We start from the raw sequence: 20,022 nt of genomic DNA, 5'->3' as shown, positions 1-20,022 counted from the left end.
CTTTTGAGGTGGCACTGGAAATCCAACCCCAGTAGAACGGCAGCGCAGAGGTCGGGCAGGACCAGGAGTTTAAAATTATTGAACACAGTCCCGTCTACTACTAGTGTCACCACGCAGTAGCCGCCAATGTCCGCTGACTGGGACTCGGAGGCCATAGAAATCCGCTGGTGCGCAGGCAGGACTGGGAGAGAGCAACGCCGCACCGTGTCGGGGTGGATGAAGCTCTCTGTGCTCCCGGAGTCAAAAAGGCAGTTTATTGCATGGCCGTTTACCTTAACGTCCATTTTGGACCGAGCTAGCTGGTGCGGTCTCGTTTGGTCCAGCGTCACAGAGGCCAGCGTAGGGGTCGGTGTGTCGCTGCGAGTATCAGATGGGGGGGGGTTGGCGGTCTGCTGCGTCCCGGCTGGTGTCCAAGATGGCGGCGCCCATGATTCCCATGTGGCTGGAGTCGTCCAAGATGGCTGCTGCTGCGGTGGTTCGCACATGGCTGGGGAGGCCCAAGATGGCGGCTCGCACGGCCCACACGCGGCGCTGCTGGCGTTCGGGGTGGCTTTGGCCTTGCAGACGCTGGCGTAGTGTCCCTTTTTCCCGCAGCCCGAGCAGGTTGCATTCTTCGCCGGGCAGCGCGCTCTGGGGTGTTTGGCCTGGCCACAGAAGTAGCATTTCTGGCCTTGGGATACTGCTGTCTGGCTTTGGGACACTGCTGCGGTAGTTGGGCCGTTGTTGGGCTGTGGCTGGGGTGGCACGGTGCTATGGGGCTGTCCTACCGTGTCCCAGGTTGTCGTTCCCCGCGGCGTCCACGGTGCAGAGGAGTAGGCATCCATGCCCCGGAAGGCTGCGTCCAGCGTTAGTGCGATGTCGGAGGCTTTGTCGAGGGTGAGGTCACTCTGCTCCAGCAGTCGCTGTCGGGTGTAGTTGGACCTGTGGCCCGCTACGAAGGCATCCCGGATCAGTTCCTCCGTGTACTTAGTGGGCGTTACCGCCTTACACCCACAGGCCCGGCCAAGCACGGACAGTGCTTGGAGGTATTCCTCAGTCGATTCCCCAGGTTGTTGCTTGCGACTCCCCAGAAGGTGCCTAGCGTATACTTCGTTCACAGGGCGCGTGTACTGGGTCTTGAGGAGCTGGAGGGCGGCTGTGTACGAGGTCGCGTCCCGGATGACTGAGTACACTCGGTGGTTCACCTTGGAGATCAGGACAGACAGTTTGTCCGCATCCGTTTCGACCGCAGTGGAGGCAGTCAGGAATGTCTCGAAGCACGTGAGCCAGTGAGCAAACTTGGTGGAAGCGTCCGCTTCCCGACTGTCCAGGTCCAGGCATGCTGGTGTGAGGATCTTCTCCATTATAAAAAATTTAGTTAATAAAATTGATGCGCCATCAATTACTCAAAAGACTGAAGTTGAGCGAGTAACAATCAGGCTTTTATTAACTAAAGAATGAAGGTCTAGTCTCGAGTGGTCGACCCGTCCAGAATACTAAGGGACTGGGAGGTAGTCACTTATATACCTGGAATAGTGGGAGGAGTCAGCCGAGGCATGTCCAGACCTGTACCTAGTGGAATACACATACAGACACAGACAGGTATGACAGTGGTTTACCACAGCTTTCTTCTTTATTATCAACCACACGGCCAATTTTTGTATCATCTGCAAACTTCTTAATCATACTTCCTATATTCAAGTCTAAATCATTGATATATACCACAAAAAGCAAAGGACCCAGTACTGAGCCCTGCGGAACCCCACTGGAAACAACTTTCCAGCCCCAAAAACACCCTTTGACCATTACCCTTTGTTTCCTGCCTCTGAGCCAATTGTGGATCCAACTTGACACTTTGCCTTGGATCCCATGGGCTTTTACTTTCATGACCAGTCTGCCATGCGGGACCTTATCAAAAGCCTTGCTAAAATCCATATAGACTACATCAAACACACTACCCTCATCGACCCTTCTTGTTACCTCCTCAAAAAATTCAATCAAGTTAGTCAGACACGACCTTCCCTTAACAAATACATGCTGACTGTCCCTGATTAATCCGTGTCTTTCTCAATGAAGATTTATCCTGTCCCTCGGAATTTTTCACCCTCTCTATCTCATCTGAAAACCCTGTAACCAGGAATGTTGAGCTGCCATTCCTCCCACCACCGAGGTTAGGCCTGTAATTACTCGGTCTATCCCTTTCTCCCTTTTTAAACAACGGTACCACGTTAGCAGTCCTCCAGTCCTCTGGCACCACGCCTGTAGCAAGAGAGGATTGGAAACTGATGGTCAGAGCCTCTGCTATTGCCTCTCTTTCTTAACAGTCTGGGATACATTTCATCCGGGCCTGGGGATTTATCCACTTTCAAAGATGCTAAACCCCTTAATACTTCCTCTTTCACTATGTTTATTTCATCTAATATTTCACACTCCACCTCCCTGATTGCAATGTCTGCATCGTCCCTCTCTTTGGTGAAAACAGACACAAAATATTCATTAAGATCCACACCCCTGTCTTCCGCCTCCACACACAGGTTACCTTTATGGTCCCTAATAGGCCCTACTCTTACTTTAGTTATCCTCTTGCTCTTAATGTATTTATAAAACATCTTTGGGTTTTTCTTGATTTTACTTGCCAATATTTTTTCATGCCCTCTCTTTGCTTTCCTAATTTCCTTTTTGATTTCACCCCTGCACTTTCTATACTCCTCTCGGCTTTCTGCAGTATTGAGTCCTCAGTATCTGTCATAAGCTTCCCTTTTTTTCTTTATCCTACCCTGTATGCCCTTTGACATCCAGGGAGCTTTAGATTTGTTAGTCCCACCCTTTTTCTTTAAGGGAACATACTTGCTCTGAACCCTCACTATCTCCTCCTTGAATGCCTCCCACTGCTCTGACACGGATTACCTTCAAGTTTCTGTCTCCAGTCCACTTTGGCTAAATCACCTCTCAGCTTAGTAAACTTAGCTTTTCCCCAATTGAGAATTTTTATTCCTCGTCCTTCCTTGTCCTTTTCCATAATTACCCTAAATCTAACTGAATTATGATCGCTACCACCAATATGCTCTCCCACTGATACGCTTTCCACCTGCCCAGCTTCATTCCCTAAAACTAGGTCCAGAACCGCTCCCTCTCTTGTTGAGCTTGCTATGTACTGGCCAAAAAAGTTCTCCTGAATGCATTTTAAGAATCCTGCTCCCTCTATACCCTTCACACTAATTTTATCCCAGTTAATATTCGGGAAGTTGAAATCCCCTGCTATTACTGCCCTGTTTTTGCACGTCTCAGAAATTTGCCTACATATTTTCTCTTCTATCTCCCCCTGACTGTTCGGGGGTCTATAGTACACCCCCAGCAGTGTGATTGCCCCTTTTTTGTTTTTTAGTTCAACTCATATGGCCTCATTTGATGATCCTTTTAAGATATCCTCCCTCCTCACAGCTGTAATTGATTCTTTAATGAATATTGCGACCCCCCTCCTTTTTTTTATCCCTCTCTATCTCATCTGAAAACCCTGTAACCAGGAATGTTGAGCTGCCATTCCTGCCCTTCTTTCAGCCATGTCTCAGTAATAGCTATAATATCAGACTCCCACGTGTCTGTCTGTGCCCTCAGCTCATCTGCATTATTCCCCAGACTCCTTGCGTTGAAGTATAGACCATTTAGCACTGCCAAACGCCCTTGTTGTCTATTTTCTAGCCTTTGTTTCCTCTGCCTACCAAACTCGCTTACTTATTTTCTGCCTTCCATTTCCAGGTTTGCTTCTCTCCCTTCTGAATCCACTCTCCGGTTCCCATCCCCCTGCCAAGCTAGTTTAAACCCTCCCCAACAGCACTAGCAAACCCTGCCATGAGGATATTGGTCCCGGTCCTGTTGAGGTGCAACCCGTCCGGCTTGTACAGGTCCCACCTCCCCCAGAAATGGTCCCAATGCCTCAGGAATCTAAAGCCCTCCCTTCTGCACCATCTCTCCAGCCACGCATTCATCTGTTCTATCCTCCTATTTCTGTACTCACTAGCACATGGCACCGGGAGTAATCCGGAGATTACTACCTTTTGAGGTCCTACTTTTTAATCGCTCTCCTAGCTCTCTAAAATCTGCCTGCAGGACCTCATCCCTCTTTCTACCTATGTCATTGGTACCGATGTAGACCACGTCCTCTGACTGTTCACCCTCCCCCCTCAGAATGTCCTGCAGCTGTTCAGTGACTTCCTTGACCCTGGCACCAGGGAGGCAACATAGCATCCTGGAGTCACGTCTGCGGCCGAAGAAATGCCTGTCTATTCCCCTAACTATCGAATCCCCTACCACTATTGCTCTTCCACTCCTCTTCCTCCCGACCTGTGCAGTTGAGCCACCCATGGTGCCATGGACTTGGCTCTGGCTGCACTCCCCAGAGGAACCATCACCCTCACCAGTACTCAGCACCGAATACTGGTTGGTGAGCACGATGGGCACAGGGGACTCCTGCACTACCTGCCTGGTGGTCCCCTTCTGTCTGGTGGTCACCCATTCCCTCTCTGCCTGCATACTCTTAAGCTGCGGGGTGACCACCTCCTGAAACGTGCTATCCACGTAACTCTCAGCCTCGCGGATGCACCGCAGTGACTCCAGCCGCCGCTCAAGCTTCGAAACCCAGAGCTCGAGTTGCTGTAGCTGGCGACACTTCCCGCACATGTGGTCGTCCAGGCTACGCGAAGCGTGCAGGACTTCCCCCCACATGGCACAGGATGTGCACTCCAAGGGACTGACCTGCCCTGCCAAGCCTCTATATAATATACTATGAACTACCTTGACAGAAATAAACTTAAAAACTTAACATAAAACACTCGCCAGTTACTCACCAATCAGCTCTGTCCCTCTATTAATAGGCTATGAACTACTTAGAAATACACTTAAAACTTACCAAAAAACTTAACAGAAAATACCCACCAGCTTCTCGCCAATCGGCTCCCTTGTGCCGACGTCACTTCTGAATTCTGACGTCACTCCTGTGTTAAGTTCCTCTCGCCGACTCTGTGCCTCTCGCAGGTCCGCTGTTCAGCTCCGGAGGATTGAAAGATTGTGGTCAGAACTTCTGCTATCTCCACCCTAGCTTCCCTCAGTAACCTAGGATGCATCTCATCTGGACCAGGTGACTAGCTAACTTTGAGTGATGCCAACCTATTTAGCACCTACTTTCTATCTATGATTTCATTTACTTTCAGTGAATCTTGCTCTGCGTATGATGCAATGGTCACTGGTCAGGGTGGTGCTTGCGAGATACGAGATGGACTCGAACACACAAGGAATAATTTAGTGGCTGTCAGGACACGAGTTGTTTTCCATGCTGGTATTGTGCTCCCACCAAGCTGTGTATGGTTGTTAAATTCCCTTTACTGTTCTCACAGCGCCCAGGATGGAGCCAGAGACTCGGGAGCTGGACACGAGGACCGATTCCGCAATCAGCTCACCAGAAAGGTACTTGTAGATATATTCACATCAAATCAAAAAACAATTGTCAAAATGTAGTAAAGGGCAGAGCAAGTTGGAGCTACTGAATGTTTGAGTTTTACAGTGCAGTGAGTTGAATGGAATCCGGGTTTCCGTGTAATGTTACCAAGGCGTGCCAGTGTGGGATGTGGCAGGTCGAATCTGTCTCATAAACTTGCTCACTGGACTTGTAGAAACAAAAATGTCTGAGAAAGGGAAGTAGCTCGCGATAATGGATAAAAGGGTTTCAGTTGGGATTTCATCTGCAAGCTCTTTCAGTGAACATATTTTGCATCATGTGAAATGCTTCAAGTATTTTATCCCAATGATGAAAGAAAATATCTGAGCAGATTAGAATGTGAAGAAAGAATTGTACCATAATTCAGTTTCCGAATCGAGAATGTTTCTTTCTAGACTATCCTTTCCATGGACCTGTGTCCTCGTCAGTGAATTGCCTACTCTATGCACAGCTGAAACTGTTCATTTGATACTCCTCCACTCTCCTTGCTCATTATCCTTCTGGCTTTGTCTAAAGGAACTAGTCAATTTGTTCCATGCCTCTGATAGTCTGGTGTTGCCTCTCCCTGACTGAAGGAAGAAGCTTCTACCATCCCATGGCCACTGTCTGCTCCTAGTAATTCGCGTGTGTCCGATCTTCAAGCGAGAGTCTGGAAAAGCCTCATTTTCAGCACTAGTAAACAGGAACCACAGATGTGTTATAAGCACTGTTACTGTTGCCTCACTTTAACTGTCTGTAAAACAGTGCACAGTGTGTCCCTTTTGCACTTCCTATTTCACAGGTTCTTGTGGATAAGGGAGGCCATTGAGCCCATCTTAATTCAAAGCCCTAGTCTCTCCAGACTTTCCTCTCTTCAGACCCTGACACTGGGGATCAACCTCACGGCTTCTCTCTGCCCTGCTCCAGCACACACTGTGTCTCTTGTTCTTAGTGACCATAACGGGACACAGTACTCCAAGTGCCATCTGACCAGAACCCTGTATAGTTTACTCTGGCTTTTAGTCCATTGCACCGGTTGTAGTTCATCATTCTGCTGCCTGTCGAATGCTCTTCTGCATTGGTTGGACATGTCGAACATTAAGTCTGCTAAGACTCCTCAATCTCTTTCCACCTCATCTTCAGCTATTTCAGCACCATTCATGGAGTATGTGCATTGCCCATTTTCCCTTCCTGTGTCCTGTGTACGTTACACTGGTCTGCATTAAATTCCACCTGCCATTGTTCAGTTCATTCACACATTTTGTTTCTCTTATTCTGTAGCTGCTGGACTGCCTCCTTCAATTCCACTGTCCCTCTGATTTTGGTATCAGCTGCTAATTTGACTAAGTTTTTGAATCCAAATTATTGATGTAAATTAGAAACAGTAATGTTCACACACACAATCACACAGAAACCCCACAGTGCAGATAGAGGCCATTTCGGCCCATCGAGCCTGCACCGACACATATCCCACCCGATCCCCGTAACCCCTACACCAACACATATCCCACCCTATCCCCGTAACCCCATGTATTTAATCCCCCTAACACTAAGGGTCAATTTATCATAGCCAATCAACCTAACCCGCACATCTTTGGACTGTGGGAGGAAACCGGAGCACCCGGAGAAAACCCACGCAAACACGGGGAGAATGTGCAAACTCCACACAGACAGTCGCCCGAGGCCAGATTCGAACCCGGGTCCCTGGCGCTGTGAGGCAACAGTGCTAACCACTATGCCACCGTGCTGTGAGGGACAATGGATTGCAGGAGGATTTGAGGGGAGATGGGATGAAAGGAGTTGATGGAATAAAGGGATGAAAGGTTCGAGAGGAGGGGAAAGGACACGGCAGTGAGTAAGGATGGTGTGACGCGATATAGGAGGAGATGGCTGTGAGGGGGAGCAAATGTGCAACAAGAGGATTAGTGCTTCACTCTCTTCACATTATCTTTTACTGTCATCTTTTCTTTTACTGTCATCTTTACCAGAAAGCAAAGAAAGAAAGAGACTTGTATTTATATAGTGTAGTCACATTGCAACAGTGACTAGTCTCCAAAAGTACTTCATTGGCTGTAAAGCGCTGTAAAGTGAAAGGAACTATATAAATGTAAGTCTGTCTGTCTTTTCTTTATAGCGCCTTTCACAACCTCAGGACGTCCCAAAGCGCTTCACAGCCAATTAAATACTTTTGAAGTGTTGTACTGTAGGAAACGCAACAGCTAATATGCGCACCAAAGAATGAGGGAGAGCGAGAGAAGAGAAACAGAGAGAAGCAGGATGTAAAAGAAAGGTAGAGAGATTCAGCTTCACTTTAGAAGTAGAATACTCAGTGTCATTGCATTCTGAACACTCTTGTTCTGTACAACAGCAAACTATCTGACTTACAGTGAGCAACGCCACAGAAGCTGTGGCAGCACATTCAGATCTACAAGCCTATGCTTGCACATGTTGTAATCGTGTAGCTACAGGTTCTGCTTCTGTTGTGTAATCTCACTGAGATTCATTTCTGAAGTTTGGAAATGATGTCAGCGCTGCACAATTCTCATTATATGAATCAGATTTGTCAAAGTCCAGTTTATTCTCTGACAGGTGTATAATCGAGATCAGACTGATCACAAGTTGTTGATGAAGTTTGAAGAATGGCTAAAAACTGAAGATCGGAAACTGACCAATATTTTAGCTGCTAAAAGTCCCAGGAGCAGCAGAGAGAGAAAAATCAGAAAACAAGGCCTGAAGGTAATCGGAATTTCAGATCATTGGGTTGGCAACTTGTTAACCTGGGCTATACGTGAGTGACTGCGTATTACTAAAGGGCATGTCCCCATTACGCTGTTGAGCAATGCAATACAACATTACCAAACCGTGCTGAGGAGTGGTGCAAAATTGTGTGTTACCAAAGAGCAGTATGGTAGTCCAACATTGCAGTGCTCCCTTAGTACTGCCCCTCCGACATTGCAGCACTCCCTCAGTACTGCCCCTCTGACAGTGCGGCGCTCCCTCAGTACTGCCCCTCCGACATTGCAGCACTCCCTCAGTACTGCCCCTCCGACAGTGCGGCGCTCCCTCAGTACTGCCCATCCGACATTGCCGCACTCCCTCAGTACTGCCCCTCCGACAGTGCTGCGCTCCCTCAGTACTGCCCCTCCGACAGTGCGGCGCTCCCTCAGTACTGCCCCTCCGACATTGCAGCACTCCCTCAGTACTGACCCTCCGACAGTGCTGCGCTCCCTCAGTTACTGCCCCTCCGACAGTGCGGCGCTCCCTCAGTACTGCCCCTGCGACAGTGCAGCGCCCCCTCAGTACTGCTCCTCCGACAGTGCAGCACTCCCTCAGTACTGCTCCTCCGACATTGCAGCGCTTCCTCAGTACTGCTCCTCCGACAGTGCGGCGCTCCCTCAGTACTGCCCCTCCGACTGTGCAGCACTCCCTCAGTACTGCCCCTCCGACATTGCAGCGCTCATGGTCGTCAGGGACACAGGAAGTGTCCCTGATTTCCCACATAGTGCAGGAGGAGCATGCCACGGGGCCAAGCTGCCCTGCCATGACTTACCCTTTAATTAATTTAAATCAAATCAATACCACCAATTACACTACAATTAAATGACTCAAGGGCCCTTGGTTACTCGCACTCCCCGATACACAACAGGGACCTTAGAAAGTATAACCACAAAAATTAAGACCGTCTAAACTTTATAAACTATTAATCTTAACTGTCAAACTATAGAGTAGTATAAATACTCACCCAATCAGCTGCTTCCTCTTGCCCGCGTCACTTTTTGAATCGTGACGTGGCTCCGGAACGCCACCGCTGGTCTGTGAGATTGGTAAGCCTTGTACCTCCGCTCCCGACACTGGCCTCAATCGGCTCCCTCTCCTTGTGCTGACGTCACTTTTGACTTCTGACGTCACTCTTTGAAAATTCTGCCGGTGCTGAGTTGGTGTTGCCGCCGCCTCGCCGCTCCTCCCAGGTCCGCACTGCCGCCACCGCTGCTGCTGCTGATGAGAGCCACACCGCCACCACGGTGGTGGAAGATATAGCCAGGCGGGGAAGCTTCATTTAGGGTTAAGGTGTCATCACCCCTCAGCCAAGTTTCCTTCAGGGCCATGATGTTGATGCAATCATCCACAATAAGCTCATGGATGGCAATGGTCTTGTTCTCAAGTGAACAGACATTCTGGAGGGAGATGCGGAGAGGGTCGGTGATGGCTGATCCACTGCCAGCGAGCACAGGATCAGCACTGGGAGGGGTGAGTTGGATGGGGAGGAGATTGGCAAGATTAGCCCCCAGCGGGTGTGCTGGGCGCGAAGATCGGCGAAAGAGTAGGATGGGACAGTTGGGGTTGCCGCTCATGAGGAGGAAATGACAAGTGCCACGGTGGGCCCTTCGGAGGATGCCAAGAATGGATGGACACAGGAAAAAGCTGGAGTTACATAGGCCTGGTTATGTAGCAATTAATGAAATACATATTTCCTGATAGCAGGTTGGAGACAATAGTAGGGACTCCAGAGTTAAAGTCAGAGGTCCCGTGGAGGGAAAAAAGTTGATGTCAGTAAGATGGAGTCTGCATGGAGCATAGACAAACTGTTGTCCAAGTTCGGAGACAGGTGTAGCAGGTGAGTGAAATCCAGAAGCTATTTAAAGGGTAGAGAATTGGAGGATGGAGGTTATTGCAGTAGGAATGAGAATCGGTTGCGGTGCAGAAAGATGATAGCGAAGTTGACACAAGTGGGAGGTCACCGTAGATCAGAAGCGGCAGAGAAAATGTAAAACCACTAGCTAGCGACCAACAGCAGAGAAACCTGTAGAACAAGTCACCCAGCTCAGCAGAGAAACAGCAGATGCTAGCCAAAACCCAACAAAGCTGAAAAACCATTAGAAACATAGAAAACTAGGAGCAGGAGTAGGCCATTCGGCCCTTCGAGCCTGCTCCGCCATTCAGTATGATCATGGCTGATCCTCTATCTCAATACCATATTCCCGCTCTCTCCCCATACCCCTTGATGCCTTTTGTGTCTAGAAATCTATCTCCTTCTTAAATATATTCAGTGATTTGGCCTCCACAGCCTTCTGTGGTAGAGAATTCCACAGGTTCACCACCCTCTGAGTGAAGAAATTTCTCCTCATCTCAGCCCTAAATGTCCTACCCCGTATCCTGAGACTGTGACCCCTCGTTCTAGACCCGCCCCCCCCCCCCCCAGCCAGGAGAAACATCCTCCCTGCATCCAGTCTGTCTAGCCCTGTCAGAATTTTATACATTCCAATGGGATCCCCCCCTCATTCTTCTAAACTCTAGTTATCTCAATATAACACCCCAATAATAATGGATAATCAAGGGGCTATTGGGGTGGGGGAGGAACTTAAAACAATCACTATCACTAGAGAGAAAGTACTAGGCAAACTAATGGGACGAAAGGTGGACAAGTCCCCTGGATTCAATGGCCTGCATCCTAGAGTTTTAAAAGAGGTGGCTGCAGAGATAGTGGATGCATTGGTTGTAATCTACCAAAATTCCCTGGATTCTGGAGAGGTCCCAGCGGACTGGAAAACCGCAAATGTAACGCCCCTATTTAAGAAAGGAGGGAGACAGAAAGCAGGCAACTATCGACCAGTTAGCCTAACATCTGTCATTGGGAAAATGCTGGAGTCCATCATTAAGGAAGTGGTAGCAGGATATTTACATAATCATAATATAGTCAAGCAGAGTCAGCATGGTTTTATGAAAGGGAAATCATGTTTGACAAATATGCTGGAATTCTTGAGGATGTAACAAGCAGGGTGGATGAAGGGGAACGCGTAGATGTCGTGTGCTGTATTTTGATTTCCAGAAGGCATTCGATAAGGTGCCACATAAAAGGTTACTATACAAGATAAGAGCTCATGGTGTTGGGGGTAATATATTAGCATGGATAGAGGATTGGCTAACTAACAGAAAACAGAAAGTCGGGATAAATGGGTCATTTTCAGGTTGGCAAACTAAGCCATTTAGGACTGAGATGAGGAGGAATTTCTTCACCCAGAGAGTGGTGAACCTGTGGAATTCTCTACCACAGAAGGCAGTTGAGGCCAACTTATTTAATATATTCAAGAAGGAGTTGGATATATTTCTTAAGGCTAAAGGGATCAAGGGGTATGGGGAGAAAGCAGGGAGAGGATACTGAATTTGGATGATCAGCCATGATCACATTAAATGGCGGAACAGGCTCGAGGGGCCGAATGGCCTACTCCTGCTCCTATCTTCTATGTAACTAGTGGGGTGCCGCAGGGATCAGTGCTGGGGCCTCAACTATTTACAATCTATATTAATGACTTGGATGAAGGGACCGAGTGTAATGTAGCCAAATTTGCTGATGATACAAAGATAGGTGGGAAAGCAAATTGTGCGGAGGACACAAAGAATCTCCAAAGGGATATAGATCGGCTAAGTGAGTGGGCAAAAATCTGGCAGATGGAGTTTAATGTGGGAAAATGCGAGGTTATCCACTTTGGTAGGAAAAATAAAAAAGCAAATTATTATTTAAATGGGGAAAGATTACAAAATGCTGAGGTACAGAGGGATCTGGGGGTCCTTGTACATGAATCACAATGTTAGCATGTAGGTACAGCAAGTAATTAGGAAGGCAAATGGAATGTTGGCCTTTATTGCAAAGGGAATGGAGTATAAAAGTAGGGAAGTCCTGCTACAACTGTACAGGGCGTTGGTGAGACCACACCTGGAGTACTGCGTACAGTTTTGGTCTCCTTATTTAAGGAAGGATATACTTGCATTGGAGGCAGTTCAGAGAAGGTTCACGAGGTTGATTCCGGAGATGAAGGGCTTGTCTTATGAAGAAAGGTTGAGCAGGTTGGGCCTATACTCATTGGAGTTTAGAAGAATGAGAGGGGATCCTATTGAAACATAAGATTCTGAAGGGGCTTGACAGGGTAGATGCAGAGAGGATGTTTCCCCTCGTGGGGGTATCTAGAACTCGGGGGCATAATTTCAGAATAAGGGGGCACCCTTTTAAATCGGAAATGAGGAGGAATTTCTTCTCTCGGAGGGTCGTGAATCTTTGGAATTCTCTTCCCCAGAGAGCTGTGGAGGTTGGGTCATTGAATATATTTAAGGTGGAGATAGACAGATTTTTGAACGATAAGGGAGTCGAGGGTTATGGGGAGCGGGCAGGGAAGTGGAGTTGAGGCCAAGATCAGATCAGCCATGATCTTATTGAATGGTGGAGCAGGCTCGAGGGGCCGAATGACCGACTCCTGTTCCTATGTCTTATGTAAACAGCCCACAGGATGCTTGGAGCTGATAGGATTGGCTTGGTGTGGAATGATCTGAGAGAGGGGAGTCACCCTCCAACGACAGTGGCAGCAGTCGGCCCACTCCTATCGAGACGTTCCTCAATGACATTTTGCCTCTGCCTTGCCTGAGGTGTAAAATGCATATTCTCTGCAGCCTGTAGAAACAGCTGACAGTAATGAGTTTTAACCCTGTATGTTCTATGATCAGCAAGAACAAATCCAAGATATAACCCAATAAAAAAGACTTAATTTTTGTCAAACACGTTACCCAGAAGACCATAAGACAGAATGATAGTGTCTAGCAGGGATGTCGGTGCCATCCTCACCGCTTGGAGAAAACGCTTTGTGTCAATGCGATTTACCTACTGAAGCAGTGGACTCAAGGTGGCAAAGCTGCAGTGGGCAGAATCGGCTGCTCCTGTTGTTGACAGGATTCCTCCAACACCATCCAAGAACTGATACTGAGGGAGAAGAGGGCTTCCCGCTGGTTTCTAGACAATCCAGGGTACTCCGAGGATTCAACTGCCTGTCTCTTCAATTATGTGCACAAAGCGGTGGAAGTTATTAACTTTTCTCACATGATTGACATTGTTTCCAGGTGCTGCATTCTCGTATCCCTCATGGCCAGAAGATTTTTGAAGGGCTCCTCCGTGCTGAGTCTACCGGTGTGAATGAAGAAGAGAAACAGCTGGAGGATTTGCGATACCGCTGGATATTGTATAAAGCGAAGCTGAGGGAGGCTGGCGAGCTCCCGGTACGTACTGCGACCTGGGTTTACAGGAGCTCTTCAATAGCGTCTGAGCTTTCCTGAGTGCTGCCAGCTTTTCATTTTGCAGCAGTCCTTAGTGAATCACATGATTCCATTCACGAAACATTGCACGGATCTTGGTGTCTCTATATACAGGAGTGGACATTTAATGCAGGTGTGCGGTGGCATAAATCACACCTACAATTGGGGGCAAGGTATTCACTTGGATAGAGAACTGATTGGCAGACAGAAAGCAAAGAGTTGGAATAAACGGGTCTTTTTCCGAGTGGCAGGCAGTGACTAGTGGGGTACCGCAGGGATCGGTGCTAGGACCCCAGCTATTCACAATATATATTAATGATCTAGACGAGGGAACTAGATGTAATATCTCCAAGTTTGCAGACGACACAAAGCTGGGTGGGCGTGTGTGCTGTGAGGAGGATGCCGAGAAACTCCAGTATGATTTGGACAGGTTGGATGATTGGGCAGAAGCATGGCAGATGCAATATAACGTGGATAAATGTGAGGTTATCCACTTTGGTGGCAAAAACAGGAAGGCAGATTATTATCTGAATGGCAATAGATTGGGAGAAGGGAAAGTGCAACAAGACCTGGGCGTCCTTGTGCACCAGTCGCTGAAAGTAAGCATGCAGGTGCAGCAGGCGGTTAAGAAGGCAAATGGTATGTTGGCCTTCATAGCGAGAGGATTCGAGTACAGGAGCAAGGATGTCTTGCTACAGTTGTACAGGGCCTTGGTGAGGCCACATCTTGAGTATTGTGTGCAGTTTTGGTCGCCTTATCTAAGGAAGGATGTTCTTGCCATGGAGGGAGTGCAGCAAAGATTCACCAGGCTGATACCTGGGATGGCAGGAATGACGTATGAGGAGAGATTGGGTCGATTGGGCTTATACTCGCTGGAGTTTAGAAGAATGAAAGGGGATCTCATCGAAACCTATAAAATTCTGTCAGGACTAGTCAGACTAGATGCAGGAAGGATGTTTCTGATGGTCGGGGAGTCCAGAACCAGGGGTCATAGTTTAAGGATAAGGGGTAAGCCATTTAGGACTGAAATGAGGAGGAATTTCTTCACCCAGAGAGTGGAGAACCTGTGGAATTCTCTGCCACAGAGGGCGGTGGAGGCCAGTTCATTAAATATATTCAAGAAAGAGTTGGATATATTTCTTAAGGCTAAAGGGATCAAGGGATATGGGGAGAAGGCAGGGACAGGGTACTGAATTTGGATGATCAGCCATGATCTCATTGAATGGCGGAGCAGGCTCGAAGGGCCGAATGGCCTACTCCTGCTCCTATCTTCTATGTTTCTATGTTAGGTTAGAGATAGGGATGGGTGTAGGGCTGGAGAAGGTTACTGAGATAGGGAGGGTTGCAGGGCTGTAGGAGGTTACAGAGATAGGGAGGGGTGTAGGGCTGGAGAAGGTTACAAATATAGGGAGGGGTGTAGGGCTGGAGGGGGTTACAGAGATAGGGAGGGTTGTAGGAGGTTTCAGAGATAGGGAGGGGTGTAGGGCTGGAGGGGGTTACAGAGATAGGGAGGGTTGTCGGAGGTTTCAGAGATAGGGGTGTAGGAGATTACAGAGATAGGGAAGGGTGTGGGGCTGGAGGAGGTTACAGAGATAGGGAGGGGTGTAGGGCTGGAGGAGGTTACAGAGATGGGGAGGGGTGTAGGGCTGGAGGAGGTTACAGAGATAGGGAGGGGTGTACGGCTGTAGGAGGTTACAGAGATAGGGAGGGGTGTATGGCTGTAGGAGGTTACAGAGATAGGGAGGGGTGTACGGCTGTAGGAGGTTACAGAGAGGGAGGGGTGTATGGCTGTAGGAGGTTACAGAGATAGGGAGGGGTGTAGGAGGTTACAGAGATAGGGAGGGGTGTAGGGCTGGAGGAGGTTACAGAGATAGGGAGGGGTGTTCGGCTGTAGGAGGTTACAGAGATAGGGAGGGGTGTACGGCTGTAGGAGGTTACAGAGATAGGGAGGGGTGTAGGGCGGTAGGAGGTTACAGAGATAGGGAGGGGTGTTCGGCTGTAGGAGGTTACAGAGATAGGGAGGGGTGTACGGCTGGAGGAGGTTACAGAGATAGGGAGGGGTGTAGGGCTGGAGGAGGTTACAGAGATAGGGAGGGGTGTAGGGCTGGAGGAGGTTACAGAGATAGGGAGGGGTGTAGGGCTGGAGGAGGTTACAGAGATAGGGAGGGGTGTAGGGCTGGAGGAGGTTACAGAGATAGGGAGGGGTGTAGGGCTGGAGGAGGTTACAGAGATAGGGAGGGGTGTATGGCTGGAGGAGGTTACAGAGATAGGGAGGGGTGTAGGGCTGCAGGAGGTTACAGAGATAGGGAGGGGTGTAGGGCTGGAGGAGATTACAGAGATAGGGAGTGTTGTAGGGGCTGGAGGAGGTTACAGAGATAGGGAGGGGTGTAGGGCTGTAGGAGGTTACAGAGACGGAGGGGTGTAGGGCTGGAGGAGGTTACAGAGATAGGGAGGGGTGTAGGGCTGTAGGAGGTTACAGAGATAGGGAGGGGTGTACGGCTGTAGGAGGTTACAAAGATAGGGAGGGGTGTACGGTTGTAGGAGGTTACAGAGATAGGGAGGGGTGTTTGGCTGGAGGAGGTTACAGAGATAGGGAGGGGTGTAGGGCTGTAGGAGGTTACAGAGATAGGGAGGGGTGTACGGCTGTAGGAGGTTACAGAGATAGGGAGGGGTGTACGGCTGTAGGAGGTTACAGAGACAGGGAGGGGTGTACGGCTGGAGGAGGTTACAGAGATAGGGAGGGGTGTACAGCTGTAGGAGGTTACAGAGATAGGGCGGGGTGTAGGGCTGTAGGAGGTTACAGAGATAGGGAGGGGTGTAGGAGGTTACAGAGTTAGGGAGGGGTGTACGGCTGTAGGAGTTTACAGAGACAGGGAGGGGTGTAGGGCTGTAGGAGGTTACAGAGATAGGGAAGGATGAGGCCAGGAAGGGATTTAAACATGAGGATGAGAATTTGAAATTGGAGGCAATGGGTGACAGGAGCCAATGCTGGTCAGCAAGGACACCCCAAGTCCCGCTTGGCCTATTACCCCTGGCAAGCCACTTCTTGAACCGCTGCAGTCAGTGTGCTGAAGGTACTCCCCACTAGGACTGCAGCGGTTCAAGGTGGCGGATCACCGCCACCTTCTCAAGGTCAATTAGGGATGGGCAATAAATGCTGGCCTTGCCAGTGACGCCCACATCCTATGAATGAACATAAAAAAAGTTGAACATGCGGAAGACCGAAGTCATCATCTTTGGCCTCCTCCACAAACAGAAGGGAATTGCGGTTGGATGTCAAACAAATAGTCTGACAACATCGAGCAGTGGGGGCGGGGTCAAGGGAGGTGGTGGAGAGGTAGAGCTGGGTGTCGTCGGCGTTCACGTGGAAGATGACCCCCTGTAATGAATTGGGACTGAGTATTCAAAGCTTGACCCATACCACCCCGTGGATTGGGATCTGTGGGTTGAGAAACATAGAAGATAGGAGCAGGAGTAGGCCATTCGGCCCTGTACAACTGTAGCAAGACATCCTTCAAATCAAATCAAATCAAATCAACTTTTATTGTCATTGTTAGTGCACAAGTGCAGTGCAACGAAATGTAGGCTTGCGGCTCCCGAGAGTGTACAATTTGGATTAGGACACTTAAACATTTCAACATACATTTGTACATATATATTAGCATAAATATGACCATAATAAAGTGCATCGGCAGATGTGCAGGCTTTAGTGTTTATTTGTGGAGTTCAGTAGGATGACAGCCCTGGGAAAGAATCTGTTCCTAAATCTGGTCGTACGGGTGCGAATGCATCTGTAGCGTCTCCCAGATGGTAGGAGGGCGAACAGACTGTGGCTGGGGTGGGTAGGGTCTTTGATGATGGTCCGTGCCCTCCGTAGGCAGCGTTTCTGATATATATGTTCTATGGTTCCTGTACTCGAACCCTCTTGCTACGAAGGCCAACATACCATTTGCCTTCTTAACTGCCTGCTGCACCTACATGCTTACCTTCAGCAACTGGTGCACAAGAACACCCAGGTCTCTTTGCACTTCCCCTTCTCCCAATCTATTGCCATTCAAATAATAATCTGCCTTCCTGTTTTTGCCACCAAAGTGGATAACCTCACATTTATCCACATTATAGTGCATTTGCCATGTTTCTGCCCAATCACCCAAACTGTCCAAATCGTACTGGAGTTTCACGACATCATCCTCACAGCTTACCCTCCCACCCAGCTTTGTGTCGTCTGCAAATTTGGAGATATTACATCCAATTCCCTCGTCCAGATCATTAATATATATTGTGAACAGCTGGGGTCCTAGGACCGATCCTTGCGGTACCCCACTAGTCACTGCCTGCCACTCGGAAAACGACCCGTTTATTCCAACTCTTTACTTTCTGTCCGCCAACCAGTTCTCTATCTAAGTCAATACCTTGTCCCCCAATCCCATGTGCCTTAATTTTGCACGCTAATCTCTTATGTGGGACCTTATCAAAAGCCTTCTGAAAGTCCAAATACACCACATCCACTGGTTCTCCCTTATCTATTTTACCAGTTACATCCTCAAAAAATTCCAGTAGATTAGTCAAGCATGATTTACCTTTTGTAAATCCATGTTGACTTTGTCCGATCCTGTCACTGCTTTCCAAGTGCTCTGCTATTACATCTTTCATAATAGACTCTAGCATTTTCCCCGCTACCGATGTCAGGCTTACCGGTCTATAATTCCCCGCTTTTTCTCTACCACCTTTTTTGAATAGTGGGGTAACATTAGCTACCCTCCAATCCATGGGTACTGTTCCAGAGTCTATCGAGTTCTGGAAGATGACCAGCAATGCATCTACTATTTCTAGGGCCACTTCCTTAAGTACCCTGGGATGTAGATTATCAGGCCCTGGGGATTTATCGGCCTTCAATCCCATCAATTTTCCTAACACCATTTCCCTACAAATACTGATTTCTTTCAGTTCCACCCTTTCATCAGACCCTATGTTCCCCGGCATCTCTGGGAGGTTATTTGTGTCCCCCTTTGTGAAGACAGAACCAAAGTATGTATTTAGTTGGTCTGCCATTCCTTTGTTTCCCATTATAAATTCCCCTGATTCTGACTGCAAGGGACCTACACTTGACTTCACCAATCTTTTTCTCTTCACATATCTATAAAAGCTTTTACAGTCAGTTTTTATGTTCCCTGCAAGCTTACTCTCATTCTATTTTCCCTTTCTTAATTAATCCCTTTGTCTTCCTTTGTTGAATCCTAAACTGCTCCCAATCCTCAGGATTATTGCTTTTTCTGGCCAATTTATATGTCCTCTCCTTGGATGTTATGCTATCCATAATTTCCCTTGTTAGCCACGGTTGAGTCACCTTTTTTGTTTTATTTTTATGCCAAACTGGGATGAACAAATTCTGTAGCTCATCCATTCGGTCTTTGAATGTTTGCCATTGACTATCCACCGTCAACCCTTTGAGTGCCATTCCCCAATCAATCCTACCCAACTCGCTCCTCAGACCATCGTAGTTTCCTTTATTTAAATTGAGGACCCTAGTCTCTGAGTCAACTACTTCATTCTCCATCTTAATGAAGAATTCGATCATATTATGATCGCTCCGACCCAAGGGGTCTCGTACAACAAGATTGCTAATTAATCCTTTCTCGTTACATAATACGCAGCCTAAGATGGCCTGATCTCTGGTTGGTTCCTCGACATATTGGTCCAGGAAACCATCCCGTAAACACTCCAGGAATTCCTCCTCCACAGTATTGTGACTAATTTGGTTGGCCCAATCTATATGTAGATTAAAGTCACCCATGATGACTGCTGTGCCCTTATTGCACGCTTCTTTAATTCCCCTTTTAATGCCATCCCCAACCTCCGCCTTACTGTTTGGAGGTCTATATACCACTCCCACTAATGTTTTTCCCCTTAGTATTTCTCAATTCTACCCATACAGATTCCACATCATCAGAGCTAATATCCTTCATTACAATTGTATTAATCCCTTCTTTAACCAGTAATGCGACCCCACCTCCCTTTCCTTTTTGCCTATCTTTCCTGAATATCGAATACCCCTGGATGTTGAGTTCCCAGTCTTGGCCATCATTGAGCCACGTTTCTGTAATCCCAACCAAATCATATTCGTTTACCTCTATTTGCGCAGCCAATTCGCCCACCTTATTACAAATGCGCCTCGCATTAAGACACAAAGCCTTCAGGCTTGTTTTTTTAACGCTCTTAGACCTATTAGAATTATTATTTACTGTGGCCACGTTTGATTTAAACCGTTGATTTCTCTGACTGCCACTTTTGTTTTTCTCCTTCCTATCTTTTGCTTTTATCCCTGTTTCCCTTTCCTCTGTCTCCCTGCTCAGGTTCCCAACCCCCTGCCATTTTAGTTTAAACCCCCCCGAACAGAGCTAGCAAACCTCCCCGCAAGGATATTTGTCCCGTTCTGGTTCAGGTGTAACCCGTCTGACTTGTACAAGTCCCACCTTCCCCAGAAGCAGACCCAGTGA

The 20,022-nt window shown here is 48.1% G+C and overlaps 1 protein-coding gene across 4 annotated transcripts in view; it reads left to right on the top strand.

Annotated features, from left to right (window-relative positions):
• syne3 (spectrin repeat containing, nuclear envelope family member 3) overlaps positions 1-20,022 on the top strand; it is a 156,751-nt gene that overhangs the window by 128,794 nt on the left and 7,935 nt on the right. For all 4 annotated transcript variants that reach the window (XM_086002507.1, XM_086002505.1, XM_086002506.1 and 1 more), the window contains 3 exons: positions 5,370-5,439; positions 8,039-8,185; positions 13,334-13,489. In XM_086002507.1, the coding sequence (XP_085858633.1) occupies positions 5,370-5,439; positions 8,039-8,185; positions 13,334-13,489 (373 nt within the window). The remainder of the gene's footprint in view (positions 1-5,369; positions 5,440-8,038; positions 8,186-13,333; positions 13,490-20,022) is intronic.

Source organism: Somniosus microcephalus, chromosome 12 (genome assembly GCF_052327205.1).
Source record: "Somniosus microcephalus isolate GS21.2 chromosome 12, FLI_Smic_1.0, whole genome shotgun sequence".
Lineage (NCBI taxonomy): Eukaryota > Metazoa > Chordata > Chondrichthyes > Squaliformes > Somniosidae > Somniosus > Somniosus microcephalus.
This window is presented reverse-complemented; position numbering and strand designations above follow the sequence as displayed.